Below are 19,501 nucleotides of genomic sequence, written 5' to 3'. Positions count from 1 at the left end.
AATAGGCATGCCTGGGCAGTAATCTGATGTTTCTATTGATAGAGAATTCTATTTGAAGATTCATATCAGTTTGCTTTGTCAGAATCATGAGGAAAAGTGATAAAATAAACCGGCTATCCAGGGTACAGTTTAAACACTTTCACATGAAACAGCTCTGATTAACACTTTTGCACAATAATATTTCTGTTCAGAATTGACATTTGTTTTATATGTTTTTATCTTAAAGTATAGGATTTCATTTGAAGCAAAATATAGCCAAAATTACGTAAACGTCCACAATGAATCTTCAGATTGCTCAGTGAGACGGCGGCATCGAATCCCGATCAGCGAAGGCACAAATGCACCTGTGGAATTGTTTTGTACAGCAATAGAAATCTGACGACTATTTGAATAATTACATCCAGTTGGAACTTCATCTGTTAAACCTCCTAGGTTATGTGTACAATGTGATTGGTCAATACCAGACAAGCAATCAGGTATTCTACTTTTGTTTTTTTTAGTAGACCCCTTTCATCATGGACTCAACTTAATTTGAAAATATACTCTCGATGAATGATTATAGAATATAAAAGAAATTTAAGTTTCCTGATATCAAAAAATATATGTTCGTAATATCAGCACAAGGATATGTAATATTTAATATTTTCATCGGAACGTTTTATTTTAATCATTGAAAAAGATTAAAGCGTGACCCCACCGTCAAGAAAGAAAACCCTGTCCATACAGGTTTCAACATCAACCTGTAGTTGAAACTACCTGGAACTGCATCTGTTCTTGCAAAGGTAAGAGTTTTATGCTTAGTATAACACGAATTACCGATTTTATTTTTTTTAAACACTGAGAAGAGTAGAAGTACCCCGTAGTCGTACAAATGTATATAAATGTGTGTTCGTGGGTACGAGTTTTTGTACTTTTTAAGGACAGGGGGTCTTTGGTTTCGGACAGTGGTCAAATCTTTGACATATTAAGAGGGAAATATGTTATGATTTTGATGTCATCAATCATCAATAAAAATCTTTGCATGTTTAAGTTGATGCCTTGCAACGTTTTCCAGCTTTAATTTTTTCTACAATGTAATAATGCTTTGTGTGTGTGTGTGTGTGTGTATGTGTGTGTGTGTGTTTGTGTGTATGTGTGTGTGCGTGCCGTGTGTTTGCATTCGTACACAAAATGTGCACAAAGTAGTATATAGTAGCCCCAGTAAACAACTACAAGACAATAAAAACAACAAAATTTGCCTGTTGCAGGAATATCGTTGTGTAACAGCTATAGGTTCATCAAATATCGAGAAAGAACGTCTCCCAATTTGACGTACAGAAGGCTTAGCTCCTTGAATTAAATAGTTTACGGGTGCAACCACCCCTATAGTCCACCCTTTTCTTTCCATCGCTTTAGATAGAACGGTAGATAGTCCAGTCAAAATATGAAATGACCCACAACTAATTGCAACAGAAACGATTCCACTTGCATTTGACCCGGAAGAGCTATCAAAATAACATATTAAAAGTTCCCTAAAATTCGAGTGGTGGATCAGTGTCTAATTTGCATAAATTCAAGATGGCCGCCGTACAACCTATTTATGCCTATATCTGGGGATATGTAACCCACAGAAAGTAAATTCCGGTGTCTAATCCTATGTTTTTTAGGTCAAGGAATACAAATATGTTATGTATAGCAACTTTCAAACATCCTTTTATATAGTTTTTGCATATATTTGCATATAATTACATGCAAAATGGTCGCCATATTGCCTGCGCAAGCCCGTATCTTCGTATATCATTAATGTAGTACACTCAGGAATAAGTCGCTATATATCTGGACATAAAACCGCAGAAAATAAATTCTGGTGTCTAAACCTATAGATGTTTTTTAGGTCAGGGAATACAATTATGATATAAGCAGTAACTTTCAAACTTCCCTTTATACATTTTTTTGCATATATTTCCATTCAATTAAATGCAAAATGACCGCCGTAGTGCCACTACAGGCTTATATTTCTATCTGTAAAAGGTACCTAGTGATGGTGTCTGTGGTCTTAATTTTACTACTGAGAATCACTGATGTAGAATACGTTCCACTCAGCAATAGTTACCTATATTTCACTAAAAATTTGCATATATTTATACATAAATCTATTCAAATTACTACCGTGAATATGATTTCAGATATACGAATACAAGCTGCAGAAGGTTGATTGTACTGTAATGTCTCATCCAAGATATCAAGGGAAAATTGTTATACCATTTAAAACCTTGATGATTATCCTACACCTAGTGTGTATATTCTTGCATTTATTAAAAGTATTGTATTACATTGTACTCACATTTTCTTGAGATACAGCCTCAAAACAGAGAACAACTGTAAGTAGCATCGAATAGAACATATCTTTATTAACTGTAGATTCAACTTATCTTCCAAAGTGTGCTCAATAGGTACACAAATATTAAAGTCTAAAATTATGTAGTAGGAATCGTTAAAATATTTCATGATTGCATGATATCTAATGTATTATGTTTTGTAATTTGCCCTCATGTTTACTGCTTATTACTTGTGTCTATGTTGCAATTCTTTATTTCTTCTCTCTTTTTTTTTTGCCAAGGGGGGGGGGGGGGGGCATGTCATCAAGTTCATGATTATCCATAAGCTACTCTACAAAAGTTTAATGAGTTTGGACATATCTCATATAGCTTTCAAAGTGTGCTTACGGTACACAAAAATTGGTCTTAAATCATTCAGCAGGTTTTTTTTTTTTTCAAACATCTTTTTTCTTACCTACGATGATTTACATCCATGTTTAGTTGATACTTGTGTCCTTTGTTGCAAAACTTTTGGTAAAGGCATGTTTATCAATGAGCAACATATGACCGTGATAATTTGTATGGAAGTGGATTTTGTCATATTTTTGCACGGTTTCACCCAGTGACTCAACTGAAAATGTAAAACATTGTGATTTACAGCCAGATACAAAGAAAAAGAAAAAAAAAGGAAATGCCTTAACATTTCTATTACTAGTACTCTGGATTCATCAGTCGATCAATACAAACAGCATCCTTCTCATTGGCTTCAAGCTCATACAACACATATAAATTCTTATACGTCTTACTTTCACCATTTTTCATGTTGTATCTGCAGCTTTATTAAAAGAAATGTTTCCTATTGCATTGAGGCTTCGCACTAATAACATTTTCACCAACACACAGTTGTTGTTTTTTAGAAATGCGAGCAGCATGAAGGCTGAATTCAATTTTGCTGGCGAAAAAGCAGTCTTAAGTCAGATAAAAAACAAAATACATAACATCATTTTCTGTTCCTAACCCTTCCAAAAGGTCCCTTCCCTCCAGCTTTTCTTCAAGTTAAACAGTGGAAGGGAAATGACATACAATCATTGGAATTGGGACGATTTTAGGAAGATGTTTAATCAAAAATATGTTCTGATCACTACAGACACAGTGCAGCTATTAAGAACTCCTGAAGAAAGTCTGATGCAACTGCAAGACAGGATGTTAGCAACTGGCAGTGTATAGTTGCAGGGCAAGCAGATTTGACTGCACACAACCCATACCAGTGTCAGATGCGGGCCATTATATATCAGACACTTGTAATGTTGTATTTCTAAAATATGTGAGGAGTGAGATTATGCTGTTCTAATTGGTGACTAGGAATAAGAAGCATTCTCGAAAGACATCGACACAGTTTACAACAAACGTGAGACTTACCACGCTTCAGTATGAAATAGAGCCGAGATCCTGTTTGCTTTAAATTAATCAACTGCAATTTCACACCATCCTAGTCCAGAATTTGTGGTAAACACATAAAACACTGTGAGTGTAAGCTATAGTTTTGTATACTCGTGTTTCTATTTTGAGAGATCACATTACATACCTTAGTATCTGTATTATCACAAGCTAGAAAATGAAAATGATGTACAGGAAACGAAAGTTTTCTTGAAATCAAGTGACTCATCTTAGCCAAAGGTTCAAGACAGCAAAAAAGATTCAAGCTAATATTGCAAATAGCCATCATTTATATTCTACTGTCCGGTCGTCGGTCATGCATACATTTTCAAAAACCATTTCCAGCTAGGTTCTCTTTAAAAAAAACCCATGTAATGACAGATTTTCAACAAACTAGGCAAGTAGCATCCCAAGGATGATAGGCTTTCAAGGTGTTCAAATAGACACCATATTCCGAAAGGTCCCAGAACCCCGAAATTAAGGAATCTATTATAAAAAAAAAACTCCCGTCACACACACACACCCTCACACACACACACACACAAAAGTAGAACCAAGTGTAACAGAGCTAGGTATAATGTACAAAGTTGAATATCTTGGAGATTGCATATAGATTTAAGTTTACTTTCACAGTTTAACTTATTTTCGAAATATTACACATTATATATATATATATATATATATATATATATATATATATATATATATATATATTGACAGCAAATCTTGCACATATAGACGTGGCTGGTGTTGGGTAGCACCCCTTTAATCATCGAGTGTGGTCTTGTAGTGTTGTCTGTGTACAGACAACACTACAAGACCACACTCAGCACCAACACAATCCTGAAGAAGGGCTTTTCGCCTGAAAGCTCGATGATTAAAGGGGTGCTACCCAACACCAGCCACGTCTATATATGCAAGACTTGCTGTCAATAGATTTACTGTCCTTGCACCGCCCCGCCATGTTGTGGTTAAGTCCTTTGATGTCAGTATATATATATATATATATATATATATATATATATATATATAATGATACTTGTAATCAATGTGTTGGTACCAGTACAGAAAGATGACGAATCAGGGTGGTAATGCATTTCAGTCCAACAGTGCTATTTAGTCAGACCAAATTTTCGACGCAAACATTCGTCTTTCTTCACAATTGTCATTGTCGATCCTGAGGAAGACGAATGTATCCGTCGAAAATTTGGTCTGAATAAATAGCACTGTTGAACTGAAATGCATTGCCACCATACTTCGTATGTATATATATATATATATATATATATATATATATATATACATATATCACGGGTACCATCTACCCCAACCCCCCCCCCCCCTCCACCCCAGGCCACAGGATGCCCAAAGGCACCTTAAATATTACCTATAGGTGCGGATGCCTTGGGGCTGGGACCAGTTATTGGGGGCCACTTTTGATTTTTGATCCTCTTTTTGAAAACATATGGTCAAATTTTCAACAAACTTAGTACTGTAGGTGCATTTATCGCTAGTGTCATGAATATATGAACATCATGCCTCCCTGGGCCATGGAGGTCCCTAAAGGCTTGTAGAAATGGCCCTTCCCAAAGTCTTCCAATTTCCTCTCTCCCAAGTAATAGTCTGTAAGAATGCATGGAAGGTGAACTTGAGATACTCGAGTGAGGGCTGGACCCCTGGGTCTTTTATTCAGAAAGTGAGTGAGTGACATGGTATCCTGATATGACAAGAACATTCTCTAAACAAATGTCCAAACTCACGAAGCTTTTGTAGAGTAGCTTATGGATATAAGCTACTCTTAATTTGAATAGATTTATGTATAAATATATGCAAATTTTTAGTGAAATATAGGTAATTATTCCCGATTGGAACGTTTTCTACAACAGTGACTTTCAGCAGTAAATTAAGACCATAGACACCACCACTGGGTACCTTTTACAGATAGAGATATAAGCCTGTAGAGGAATTATGGCGGCCATTTTGCATTTAGTGAATGCAAATATATTCCAAAAAATGTATAAAGGGAAGCTTGAAAGTTACTGCTAATATCATAATTGTATTCCCTGACCTAAAAAACATAGGTTTAGACACCAGAATATATTTTTTGTGGGTTTTATGTCCAGATATATAGCGACTTATTCCTGAGTGTACTACATTAATGGTATACGAAGATACGGGCTTGCACAGGCAATATGGCGGCCATTTTGCATGTAATTATATGCAAATATATGCAAAAACTATATAAAGGGATGCTTGAAAGTTGCTACAGATAACATAATTGTATTCCTTGACCTAAAAAACATAGGTTTAGACACCGGAATTTACTTTCTATTGGTTACGTATCCCGAGATATAGGCATAAACAGGTTGTATGGCGGCCATTTTGAATTTATGCAAATTAGACACTGATCCACCACTCGAATTTTAGGGAACTTTTAATATGTTATTTTGATAGCTCTTCCGGGTCAAATGCAAGTGGAATCGTTTCTGTTGCAATTAGTTGTGGGTTAACCCACTTTTTGTCGTATTTTGACTGGACTAAGATCCATTAGCGTAATTGTCGTTCTATTGATCAAAGTGTTCTGCTACAGCTACCATCTGTCCAAATCTTGGTTTATCTGCATACTTCGACGGCACCGTGTATCATTTGTCAATTTCCTTACATCAAACGCTAGATAGATGCTCAACCTGGATCATATAATATGCATTTCATTACCTTCAACGCAGCACATGATTACTATACACCTGTCGTACGTGTAACTAATGTTGTGTTCTGCAACAACTGCATACATTGGTTTATATCCATGTTTTAATGACATGGAAACAGATCAAAGTCGAACGAGAGAAGGTCCTACACGCATACAAAAATGATTGAGAATGGGGACGTCCTCGTCGAAACAAATAAGCTGATAACACCATGCTGACTGAAGGAATGACATCTTTATACAGTGCAACATGCAGGCAATAGGGACGCCTCCTACCTGGCCTCATCATAAACCTTTGTATTTATGGGGTTTTTTTACAAATTTTATAGGATTTCAGCTTTTAAAGAGATTATTTCAATGCAAAAATGTCTGTCAAATAATAAACTTGATACTGAGGATTTAACGTGCACGGAATGAACTTGCCCCCCCCCCCAAAAAAAAAAGAAAAACAAAACAAAACAAAACAAAAACAAAACAAAGCAAAAACAAAAAAAAAAACTCGTATCCCAAATTGGGCATTTTTTTTTCACATAAGATATAAGTTCATATATAATGTCAACAATACAAAACATGATAAATGACATTTATGGATATACAATTGGGTGAAATATACAATTGGGTGAAAAATAAAAAAACACAAAAACATTCTTAAGTTTAGAAAACGCAGCAGATGGGGACGAATGCTAAAGTAGCAATGCTCATTCCCCCAAACATAGTAAAACAATAAAATCATATACATATATCATTGATCTTCTATATGTACATGAAACTAAATTTAAAAAAATATATATTTACACGAACTACAAATAAAAACCTAAATAATCCTAGACAAGCACCCACCCAAATCATATCATTAAATCGCTGTCATGCAGAAATTAGACCAGTTGTCATAGTCATAGTGTTTACCGATTGCTGTCACAAACGTTAAACATCCTGCTGATATTATTACCACAGACACCCACACATACAAACACACACACACACACAAACACACACACACACACACACACACACACACACACAGAGTACAAAAGTAGAGTAACTACTTTCTCGAGTAAACTCTTGGAATATCCGAGGTTAAAAAACACACTCTTTGATGAGATGACTCACCAAGACCACGTGAAGACAAACAAAATTTGATATAAATCATCAAAGCGTACATATTTTGATACAGTAGAGCTACGACGCTGACAACTTTAAGATCGCTAACTCTGTCTGTTAACGCTATCTTTCAGCACATTAGTCATTACAAACTTTTGAATGTCACAAAGTACATGCTGTGGTGGTTTTCTCCAACTTTTAAGATTACTTCTGCAAAACAATTCAGTTTTAGACAAAGGTCATCTTTGCTTGATTGTCTTACAGAGTCGTCTGGTCTCCGTAAAACAAAGACACCATTATTTCATATTTGACCGTGCAGTGATACAGGCTCCAGAGGAACGTACTGGTCCTCACCATCCTCACACAGAAAAGAAAAGAAAAAGTCAACTCAGTGATGGAGAGAACAGGAAGGATGTTTGGTGTCATCTTTCTTCTCCTCATCGTTAGTAGCGTCCATTCACTCTCGAAAGTAAGTGTATATCTCTATTTTCTTTTAGGCTTTAGCTGTTACGTTCTGAAATTGCACACTTATTCTAATGTGCATACGGATTTGTTGATTAATCAATCATTCCTGATCAATGGGTAGTGTCAATGTTTTTGCTGTCTTTTCTCATTAGCTGAGGGGACAACGTGTATTTTATGTCATATTTTTATGAAAATTGAATTAGGTGCATTTTTGGTACTATGCCGAAGTGATCTTTTCCCAGACATTTCAATATACTTGTGTTGATTTTTATCTGTCTTACTTTTTTTTAAAGATTTGATTTGCACATTTCAATTGTGTAGAATTCAATAAGACAAAAGAAACATATTCACTGGGCGAAATATAGGAATAATCATATTTTTCTGTAATTTTTCCTTATTCTCATTAAGGGGTTTTACCTGAATTCTTACCTTCGTATTTTCCCTACAAACAAAGCGCCCCACCTTAGATTGCAAAGTATATTATGTCCCTCATCTACGATAAATCATTGTCGAAGATGACAACTTAATTCGTGTGCTCCTTCTTTCCCCTGCTGGGAAGCATTTCTATGCTTCCCACACGCAAATTACTTGAAGCTGTATCGATATTTGGATATGTTACCGTAGAGTGATAGTATCTTTGTGCGTATCAGTCATTGTGAGACAAACGTGCAGACGCCTGCATATGAATATTATTTTTAAAAAAGGGGAATTACATATGCATCAACTATTGTCAACGAAACTACCAAACAGCTAACCCAGCAATGTTGGGATCGCTGGTGCGGTTACCAAACAGCGAGCAGTTGCAAGTTACGTAGCATGAAGTGTTAGTGATATTAATGAAAGTCGTGCTTGAAGAATGCATTCCACCAAAATATAGATCGAGGACGTTTCTTGTTGGATAACAGCAGGGGCCCCCGTGGCACCATTATTTAATCCTTTACGCATAATAGACACTTATAACCAGAAGTTGATTTTATTTTTGTTGATTTCGTTCTTTGCGTAAAAGCTAACGGGATAAAACTTTAGTGAAACAACGTCATTTGTCTTATCTGGGCTGGAAAGACATGACTGAAGGCATTTGCGCATTTGTAACCGCATGAGTCCTAATTCCCATCATTGAGAAGTCGGGGAACAATTATGTTGGGTTTTAACAAGGAGCTTAAAAGCTCTGTTTGAAGCTCCTTGGTTTTAATTATCAGCATTCACGTTTTATCCATGATTTAAAAATCAAGACATTCTCCCGTCTTATGTAGAGCGACGTTGCCAGTCCGTTTTGGAGTTAGACCAGGGAGGTTCGAGAGATGATGGAGTTCGATTATAACCAAATGGGGTGAAATTTCACCTGATGAAAAAGTACAAATTGTAAACAAAAGTCCACCGTGTCCCAAAATATGTGCAAAAGTACAAATCTGAGCTGTATGTTGCGAAAGTGTTTGAAATTTTACCCTCGTGATTATCACTTTTCCGATTATTTCTGATGAATGAAACTAAACATTGTATCATCTATAATCATAATTCTTTATAATTTGATACGTCAGATTTGTGTATAGACATGTTCAGTTGAGTAATTCTGTTTTATATTCTTTTCAGCAATATCAGCCACCCCTTGACTTTACCACTGTTTATACCACCTATCGTTTATAATTAGGCAATAATTGTTAGGGATAGTGTATGAGACGTAATGAGAAGTGAATTCATTACTTCCTATTTGTGGGGCAGATCGAATTCACAAATAGTTCAAACATTTTGAGTGGGGTCTACGAGCATGGGATCAGAGCGAATAAGATTGTTGTGACTCCATGTCACGAAACTCCTTGGTTGGACGTAGTCAATAGTTGATCCGTTTCAAGTCCGGGTTATCATCAGGGTGATCGTAGCTATCGTAACTTGTTATTGATGGCAAGTTTTTTTTTTTTTTTTTAAACTGAGTCCTGGTCACAAAACACAACACACACACACTATAGTTCACGCTTTCACTGCCAAACTTTAACCAAAGGGGCGGATCCAGGTATTCCGTAAAGGGGGCGGCGCGCAAAGCCAGGTGGCATTTCCGGGTTTCATAAGCTGACAAATAAAAAGAAGCCTTAAAGAGAGGCAGTCCTGAGATTTTCACTGTACTGATAATTAAGAATAGTACAAGATATAACCTTTCACCAGTTTATACGGATGGAAATTAAAAACTGTCTCCGTACGCGATTTTTGACAAATAATTCCTGCAGGTGATCATGTAAGAGCCTGTAGAAAGATCCTACGTCGTTGACGCCCTACTCTCAAGTTGACAGGCGTGCCTCTAAAAACCAATTCAAGTGTTCAAATGATCAGTTGTAATTTTGTCATAAAATGTGAAAATATGTGATTTTATTATTTTTAACAAAATATTTTAAGCTTAGTTAAATATGATTCATGTAAATTGATATTTTAAACATACATCTATATATATATATATCTTTAAAATCAAATATACCATGTACTTGACATCAAATAGCTTCTGTCCGTGTTGCATACTACTTTGCGTACAAACCACTCTCGCGCGCGAATTCTTGCCATACTTACGTACACATAAAGACATTTTTCTCCTCCCCACCAGTTACTGGGGAAAATCTCTTTGTGTATACAGTACTCCGTCGAGCTGAGTTTGGCGTTCAGACCAAAGATTACCATAACAATTAGCGTACGCATAACGAGCAGAACACGGCTGGGAAGAGTTGTGCCTCGGTGACGTCGGACTCTCCGCCAAGACTTGCTCATTAGCATATTCACCATGCAAATTCACACTAAAAATTACGAGCTTATCTGGTGATTTGAAAGTTTGTTTTTGGTGAAAGTAGTTCATTTGAGGTACCAACAACAACATATTTTAAATTCGTGAGGACTGCCTCACTTTAAGTAAACAGACATGTAGTGAACATTTCTCGTTTTCATTACAGAAAAAAAAAGAGGGGAAAAATAAGGGGGACCACGTTTGCTGCCTGTTAGGTCTTAATGTTTTCTTTTCTTTCACTTTTATCAAACACACACACACACACACACACTCACACATTAAAGGGGCGCCCCCTCCCCCGCCCGTCAATAACCACCTTCAGTCAAGCAAACAAGCACTTGGGGTTTCTGATTTCTGTCATTCAGAGCCTAAAACAAATATAGAGGCATCCAGTCAAACTCGCCCGGTGGGAGAATGGAAGGGGAAAAACCATGAGACCGGGGAGTGATCGGTAAAGGAGAGAGAGATTTGTCATGAGCAAACATCTCGCAGGACGTTGCGAGAGATTATGAGGGAAGAGAAAAGCGGTATCAGACGTCGACTGACGTATAGGTACAAGCAAATGTCCAGTTGTAAAGAGCGGTCAAAATCGCAATAGTCTTCATACTGTTTCTGTGAAACTCACAGAAATCCCCAAATTTCGTGTACAGTGAACTGTTTCCTTGGATGAAATTGGTAGCCATGTTTTATAAAGAGAACTATAAAATACACCACAGACAAGAACAAAACGTCTGTATTCACATCATTGTACAAGATACCCTTAAAGTTAATCATGCATAGAGCTATTCTTTTCGCTCTCCACCTTATAAGTTAACTCTCATACCTTTTTAATAATATACGAGGTAAAATATGACCCTGCATCACAAAGCCAACAAAAAGTCGCCAGGCATGGATTTTTAGCAAAGGGCAGATCCTGAAAGAGCAGACTCTAAGCTTTAAAATGATGTATTACTCAAATCAAATGGACTCTGCTAACCTATCTAAATATTGGAAAGAAAGCACACACTCTAGGAAGTATGAAGCGAGAAAAGAGGCTGTGAAGTATAGGGTCTATCCAAGTGCTATAATCTTTACCAACCCGTGCTAGCTGTCCGATTAGTGGGACAAAAACAGGGTGTAAACCACTAGAGCAACAACATTGAAGGGATTATCAGATTAATTTGAAATTGACCATGCTCTATGAACATATTCTGTTCATTATCAATGCCAACTTCCAATAACAATAACATTATCCCTTACAAAGTTACTAGATTTGAAAGTGTGCAAAGGATTTCCAAGAAATGAAAAATGGCCTAAAATACATACCTAATGTCACTACTCTACAAATAAAAGGGTTGTAGAAAAACCGCTGAAACACACTTTCCCATTCATTTTAGGATCCCAAAATCAGGTTTAATGTAGACGAAGAATAGCTGTTTCAGAAAATATGAAAGACCCAAGATTGACTTGGTTGACCCGTCTCACATTTTTTGAGTCCTCACTTAAAATCAAAGAGTTCGACTTTTTGTTGCTTTTGTGATGCACGGTCACAAATGCAATACCATTGTGATGAGATAGTAACAATTTGTCCCTCTCATGTCTTTCTTTAATTCTTTATGATTCATTCTCTCTCCCACACACACACATCTTTCTCTCTCTCTCTCTCTCTCTCTCAATTATTAAAATATATATATATACACACATGTGTGTACACTATGATATATATATATATACATATATATATGTTATATATTCATATATATATATATATATTATATATGTATATATATACATATATATACATATATATACATACATATATATATATATATATATATATATATATATATATATGTGTGTGTGTGTGTGTGTGCGTGCGTGGTCGTTGGTGTACGTTCAACTCACCTACTCTGCCGCAGTATGCGGATGTTTACTCACGGGAAGAACACTGCAAATATAACATGTGACTACTATACACCATCGTGGCCTTTACACATAGCTTCACTTTCTTTCTTTAGCACATGACCATGATGACATTTCAATAAGTGTTCCTATTATTCCCTGAAAAGACTATTGACAGTGGAGACCATAATTTGCAGAACAGCATGAATTGTAATTGATTAGGGCTAACGCGACCACACCGCAGTGGTGATTAATTTTGTTGAAGGTTGGTTAAAGTTTAAAGGCAAGACAAAAAAAAAAATCTGGTTTAATATGAAACCAAATATTTGAATGCTGAATATTCAGGACGCCTTAAACACTGACTTCCCTGTGGTTTTTCGTTCCATTTGTGATGCAATCATTAGGGTTTTTTTTTTGTTTATTGTTTTTAGTAAGAAGGGGAAAAAAGTTTTGTAGCTCTTATGACATCAAGCATTTGGATACCTGTTTTTTGGGCTTTGTTGTTTTACGCACGTAAGGTTTTCGTGGCGTGTGTAATATCCTTGTTCTGTGTGTAAATGCGTACTTTTTGCTCAGTCGCCCACGTAGACATAGAGGATGGAAGAAAAATGTACACAAGTCATTCATGCATATCAGTCATACCAATCCCCGCAATACGTGTTCAATAAACCTTGGGGTGTGACAATGGTCTAATAATCATCAGACCTTCGCATAAAAAAAAAACCCTCTCCTTTGGAATTGTGTGGTTTTATCTATTGGCAATGGATATATCAACCTCTACCTTCCCAGGATAACTTGGTGAATTGTGTGAAGAGTGGCTGGTCATTATGTGTGGGGCAGATCGAATTTACGCATTTCCAGCAGTTCCAGCAGCAGCTGCTACGAGCATCGGATCAAAGCGAATAAAATCGTTGTGACTCCATCTCTCGAAACTCCTTGGTTAGACCAGGGAGGTGGAAACACCACCTCCCTGGTTAGACGTCCGTACTCGTTGGTTCAATTTATCCGAGCTAAGTCCGAGTAATCACCACGGTGGTCACTCGGACTTAGCTCGGATAGTTAACAGCTATCTTAACTTGTTATTGATAACAAGTTTTATGAAATGCGGGACCCTGACCACAAAACACATCACAACTGCACACTAGTCCATGCTTTCACTGCCAAGTTTTAACCACAGGGGCGGATCTAGGAATTCCGTAAAGGGGGCGGGGCACAAAGCGAGGTGGCACTTCTGGGTTTCATCACCTACATTAACTGTCCCTCACGTAGACATAGAGGATGGAAGAAAACTGGACGCAAGTCATTCATGCATATCAGTCATGTCAATCCCCGCAATATGTGTTCAATAAACCTTGGAGTGTGACAATGGTCCAATAATCATCAGACCTTCGCATAAAAAAAAAAACTCTCCTTTGGAATTGTGTGGTTTTATCTATTGACAATGGATATATCAACTTCTACCTTCCCAGGATAATCTGGTGAGTTGGCAAGGTTGGGTGAAGAGTACTTGGTCATTATCTTCTTCTTCTTCTGATTAAGTCTGCCTCCTTCAATAGACTGAAGATTCTTGCAGACTGGTGCTATTTACATTATAATACAATTTATTTACAGATATTTACAAGCACATAGAAAATTTGACGAAAATACTAGCCACTGTGATCAACCATTAGACGGTTTCGAAATGATCCCACAGATGGCGCTGAAACAATTTCTGACGACAGGGAATTCCAGTTCCTTACAGTTCTTGGGAAGAACGAATGGCGATGCGATTCAGTTCTCGAATATGGTACCTGGTAGGAGTGTGGTTGCGAGGCTCTCGTTAACTGAGTAGCCTGTTTGATGATATAGTCCTGTGCTGAAAAAGGAGTGAGATTATTGTGTATTTTGTACATCATAATTAGCCTGTCATTTTCTCTGCGCTGTTCCAGAGTGGTCCAATTAAGTTCTTGTAGCATTTTGGTGACACTCGAGGTGTTATGGTAGCGATTTAAAGTGAATCGCGCAGCTCTTCTCTGGACCATTTCCACTTGGTGGATTAGGTTCTTGGTAGATGGGTCCCAAACTGTGGAAGCATACTCAACAATTGGTCGAACCAACGTTTTGTAAGCTGTGGCTTTAACATCAGATTTTATGCGAAGATTGCGTTTTAGAAATGCAAGCACGTTATTGGCTTTATTGACAGTATTGTTAATGTGTTGGGTCCACTTCAAATCAGAAGTGATGGTTACACCCAAGTACTTCACGGATTCAACAGATTCAAGAGGGGCGTTATTTAGATGATACACGTGTTGCACCTTACTTCTTTTCCTGGATATTGTCAAAACCTTACACTTATCTGTGTTCAAATCCATCATCCATTTTTTCGCCCAGTCACCAATTTTGTTTAGGTCCTCTTGAAGATTTTGCGTATGATGTTGATTGTCGATGGTCATGTAAGAAATTGCATCATCGGCAAAAAGGCGAACCTTTGACGCGAGACCATCAGGCAAGTCATTGATGTAAAGTAGAAAGAGGCAAGGCCCAAGAACCGACCCCTGAGGCACTCCAGATCCTACCGCTACTGAAGAAGATTTAATACCATCCAAAACAACCCTCTGACTTCTTCCATTGAGAAAACTTTGAATCCATTTCAGATTTTTCCCCCTGATACCATAGTAGTCCAGTTTACGTAAAAGCCGCTCATGCCCAACCTTGTCAAAAGCTTTTGAAAAATCCATGACTATAACATCCGTTTGACGTCCTGCATCCAAGTTCCTATGTAAATCGCTTGTGAAACCAACTAATTGTTGTTCACATGACATGTTCTTACGGAAGCCATATTGCAGGGGAAAAATGATGTTATTTTCGTCCCCGTGCTTCATAATTTTGCTGGCTAAAACGTGCTCCATTAGTTTACAGCAAATACATGTCAGCGAAATGGGGCGGTAGTTTACAGGAGTAGATCGATTACCTTTCTTGTAGACTGGTACAACATTTGCTTCACGCCAATCATTTGGTATTTCACTTGATTCATATGACAACCGGAATATATTGCAAAGAATTGGAGCCAGAAGATGCACTGAAGAAGAAGATTGGAGATGCACTGAGACATCAAGCCAACACTTCGAAATGCATCTGTATGAATCGCAATCATAACGATTACAATTCACAGAAATCACAGTTTTGATTTAACTAAAAGACTTCGTGTCGAAACGAAAATATAGCCTGTAAGGTAAATGACTAACAATGCAGTTCACTAGTTCAATTAGATGAATCAATGCCACCGTAATACCATGAGCTCCATTACTTCCGCAGAAAATTGAACAGCTTTTGATCCTCATACATACCGGTATACTTAAAACTTTACATTAGTAATGAGACTAACAAATAACCACACCAGTGATAGTAATGCTTCAGAATGTTAGAGGAGGAATGAGTATCAATCTTTCAAGAAATGAGAAAGACTCTAACTTTGATAGGGAAAATAAATTCAGATTCTGAGTGTGACTTTCCTAATTCTCGAGTGATTGTCTTTTTTGGTGACAACCCACAGTGACAATTCTTGTATTTGCCCATGGGTTACTTCATGTCACCCCAGTATTGTCATAGGGTTAAAAAGCATAGAAATCGATTATGTTTTCTTGAACGTAATCTGGTTGACAGAAATCAATTGAAAGTATACAGATGGGATAACATACTGTACATCAAGAGATAAAAATGCCGATTGCTTATTTGTAAAGCTCAAAGGTATATCGTTTTATAGTCGTATCAAAGAATATAGATATTGAAGTAAATTATGCGTCATATAAAAGGGCTTATATATCAGAAATGTGTAAACCACCATAAGGTGGGTGCAATTCAATCGACATTAAAAAATTTAATGACAAGAAACTAGCGTGTCAACTATTTGTATCTTATACATTTCTTTTTCTGCCTGTTTTATAGTTCCAAGACGTGCTCAACGAAGATGAACTCCGCCAGTACTCACTAACATCTGAAATCAAAGGTATGTTTACATCATTTTTTTGCCATCTTTGCTCACCCCTTTATTGGGTACTCATCGCTGGGAATATATTGCCTTTAGAAACATATCAATTTATGTTACCCAAGTGAACTAAAATTATAGTTTTACGTTTTACATACTTTTTTTCTCTTTTTCTTTTAACCTACACACCATTTCTGCACCAATACAGACATGTTTTCCACTGACTGTGTTCAATAGTTTAATGTTTCTGGCAGGCTTCGAAACTAGTAATTCTAAAGAAGGAGAGCCTTCGAGGAGGTACAAAAACCACAGTGTTCCTGTCTGGTTACCTCACAAATGAATGAATGAATAAATAGATAAAAATGAATTAATAAATACAAACATAAATACAAATAGGTAATTTTCTTATCACGAGGGAGCGTCTATAAAGCTGAAATCATCACTATTTCTTTGAAAGTATGAGGTATCTATAGGTTTGTTTCGTCTCAAAGGGTTTAAGTGTCTTTTTAAAGATATTCTAGAAAAGTTGTTTGTGTGTGTGTGTGTGTGTGTGTGTGTGTGTTGGTTTTTTTTTTTTTTACCTATTCCTGATTCTCGGAGGTTACGTTTCCTTGTATCTGTTCATGAACATGCCAGGAAAAAAAAGAGGTTTAAAAGATATTTGGATAAAAACTTTTCCTCTCTTCTGCGGTAAACTCTAAGGTAATAAAGAAAAAAACTGAAATGAGACAAATTGCTGATTTGAGGGTCGATAGTGCTAATTCGACATGTCTTTCTGATATGACCCCCAAAACACATCCATAAAAAAAAGATCTCTGTTTCGACTGTTACTTCTCATTCTTCTGAGATGCTGAGGTCAGCTTTTTATAATGCTAATGTTCCAACTCTGTTACAACACACAGTCATCTCAGATGGAGAACCTCGAGAACGAAATCTTTCATTTTGCATGTTCTTCTTAGTTGCTAGCTCTGTTGCTATTGCCAGTTTTAATTTGTGAGCTTTGGAAGTTTTTTTCTTTAATCGTTTGTTGATCCTGGAAATGAAATTGAAATTAGAGCAAGAAGAAAGCTAAAACATTATGCCTTAATGAATATGTTAGCAGATTTTTTTTTTTTTTTTGCAATCCTATTTTGCATGATATTAAGCATTCAAGTTTGATTGCAAAATCAAGGTGATAGATGATTACCGTTAATGCAAGGAAAATAATTATGGATTAATTATATTACAAGGAAATTAATTATATTAATTATATTACAAGGAAATATTACAAGAAATTACATATATTACAAATATTACAAGAAATTAATCATATTACAAGGAAAATAATAATGCAAGGAAAAAATTTGCCCAAAATACATTTCTTTATACCGGACCCAGACTTTGGAATAATTTAGATAATAGTTTAAAAGATTCCCCCAAATTTGTTACATTTAAATACAAACTCAGAAAATATTTACTTTCTACTTATAATCTTAGATAATTTAGATTGTTTTGATTCATGCTTGAGCCATCACTTGTCCTGATGTCGCAGCACTTGGCGTGTTCTGTGTGCAGACTTCTCTTCTTTCTTCTCTCCTCTTCCTTTCCTGTCTTTTGTTCTTCGTAGACTTGTATTGTTACCGTCTTCTCTCCTCTTGGTACTGTCTCGCGTCTTACAGTGTATACGTGTGGGTAATCGAATGTGTGTACGAACGTATTGTCCTTGTCATATTTTCCCGGTACACGTGGTTCAGTGAGCAGTGTCCGGGCACTAGCATTGGTATTCTATATTTTTTCCCAACCGGTGTATCTCAAAATAATTACATGTATATTGTTATAGAATAGTATATAATTTACTCATTATTTGTCTAGCGATCCACGTCCGACAAGCTATGCTTTTTAGTGGATCACTATTTTCCATAATCGAATTTATTTTCCGCTCGCCCACGAAGTATTTATACAGTGTTTTCCTAAATATTGTACATGTTATATGTTGTTCTATAATTTGTCTCGTATATATATTACATGAATCTTATGCAAACGTGTGAACAATATTTCATCACATGTATACTTTGTACTATGTTTTTTGATTTTCGATGATTGGAAATAAACTATGATTAAATTGAAAGGATTACTATTAAGATCAATGGACAGTTTCCTCTTGTTTTGTTTGTTATTTTTATAGTTAACAAAATGATGTTCTTTTGTCTTTGATCATACAGAATACGACATCATTTTGCCCAGTTTCAGTCACCCTTCTGGGATTTCAAAGCGTAGCCTCCGTCATGCACACTATCCGAGAACGCATGAAATCACATTTACGGCCTTCGATGAATTCCATCATTTGAAACTCGTGCGAAACGACTGGCTTATGAGGCCAGGTCTCGACATCGAGTACCTTGAGGGAGACGGTTCTATCCGACGAGAACCGATCAGGACCAGAGACTGCCATTACTTCTCTACCTCGCTCTCACACGGCAACTCCCCAGGAGCTTTCAGCACGTGCAATGAACTGGTATGAATATCAAAGTCATGTCGTGACACATATTTGGGTTTCCTCTTTTATTTGAAATAATTGTTTCTATTCATAATCAATGATTAACTGCTATTCTGCAGACAAACGAAAAAAAAAATCGTACATGCTTGGTTTTCACCATTTTTGGAAATAGGGAAGTAAGTAGACGATTGAATTCCAGCACATAGGTGACATAAATGAACTCTTTTACAAATGGTAGGTATCATAAACCTGAGTCAAGAAGATGACTATAAGCAGGGGATAAATATCGTATATCTTCGGGACCATGTAAGCATGATAACAAGTGTTTGTTTTCACACCTTAGCAGTTGTTTACGCTTACTTTCAAGGGCGAAGTGAATGGAAGTAGGGAGGTAGGTTATCATGTGTCGTTTGTA

General features: G+C 36.6%; 1 protein-coding gene across 1 annotated transcript in view; it reads left to right on the top strand.

Moving 5' to 3' along the window:
- LOC139721655 (A disintegrin and metalloproteinase with thrombospondin motifs 1-like) overlaps nt 1-19,501 on the top strand; it is a 76,394-nt gene that overhangs the window by 49,369 nt on the left and 7,524 nt on the right. Inside the window, exons 2-3 of the mRNA XM_071632984.1 lie at nt 16,571-16,631; nt 18,812-19,104. Coding sequence (XP_071489085.1) covers nt 16,571-16,631; nt 18,812-19,104 — 354 coding nt within the window. The remainder of the gene's footprint in view (nt 1-16,570; nt 16,632-18,811; nt 19,105-19,501) is intronic.

This window comes from Diadema antillarum, unplaced genomic scaffold (genome assembly GCF_040938485.1).
Source record: "Diadema antillarum isolate AM-2024a unplaced genomic scaffold, OU_Dant_1.0 scf00000146, whole genome shotgun sequence".
In the NCBI taxonomy this organism is placed as follows: domain Eukaryota; kingdom Metazoa; phylum Echinodermata; class Echinoidea; order Diadematoida; family Diadematidae; genus Diadema; species Diadema antillarum.
The sequence above is the reverse complement of the archived record's forward strand: the minus strand, read 5'-3'. Positions and strand labels throughout refer to the sequence as shown.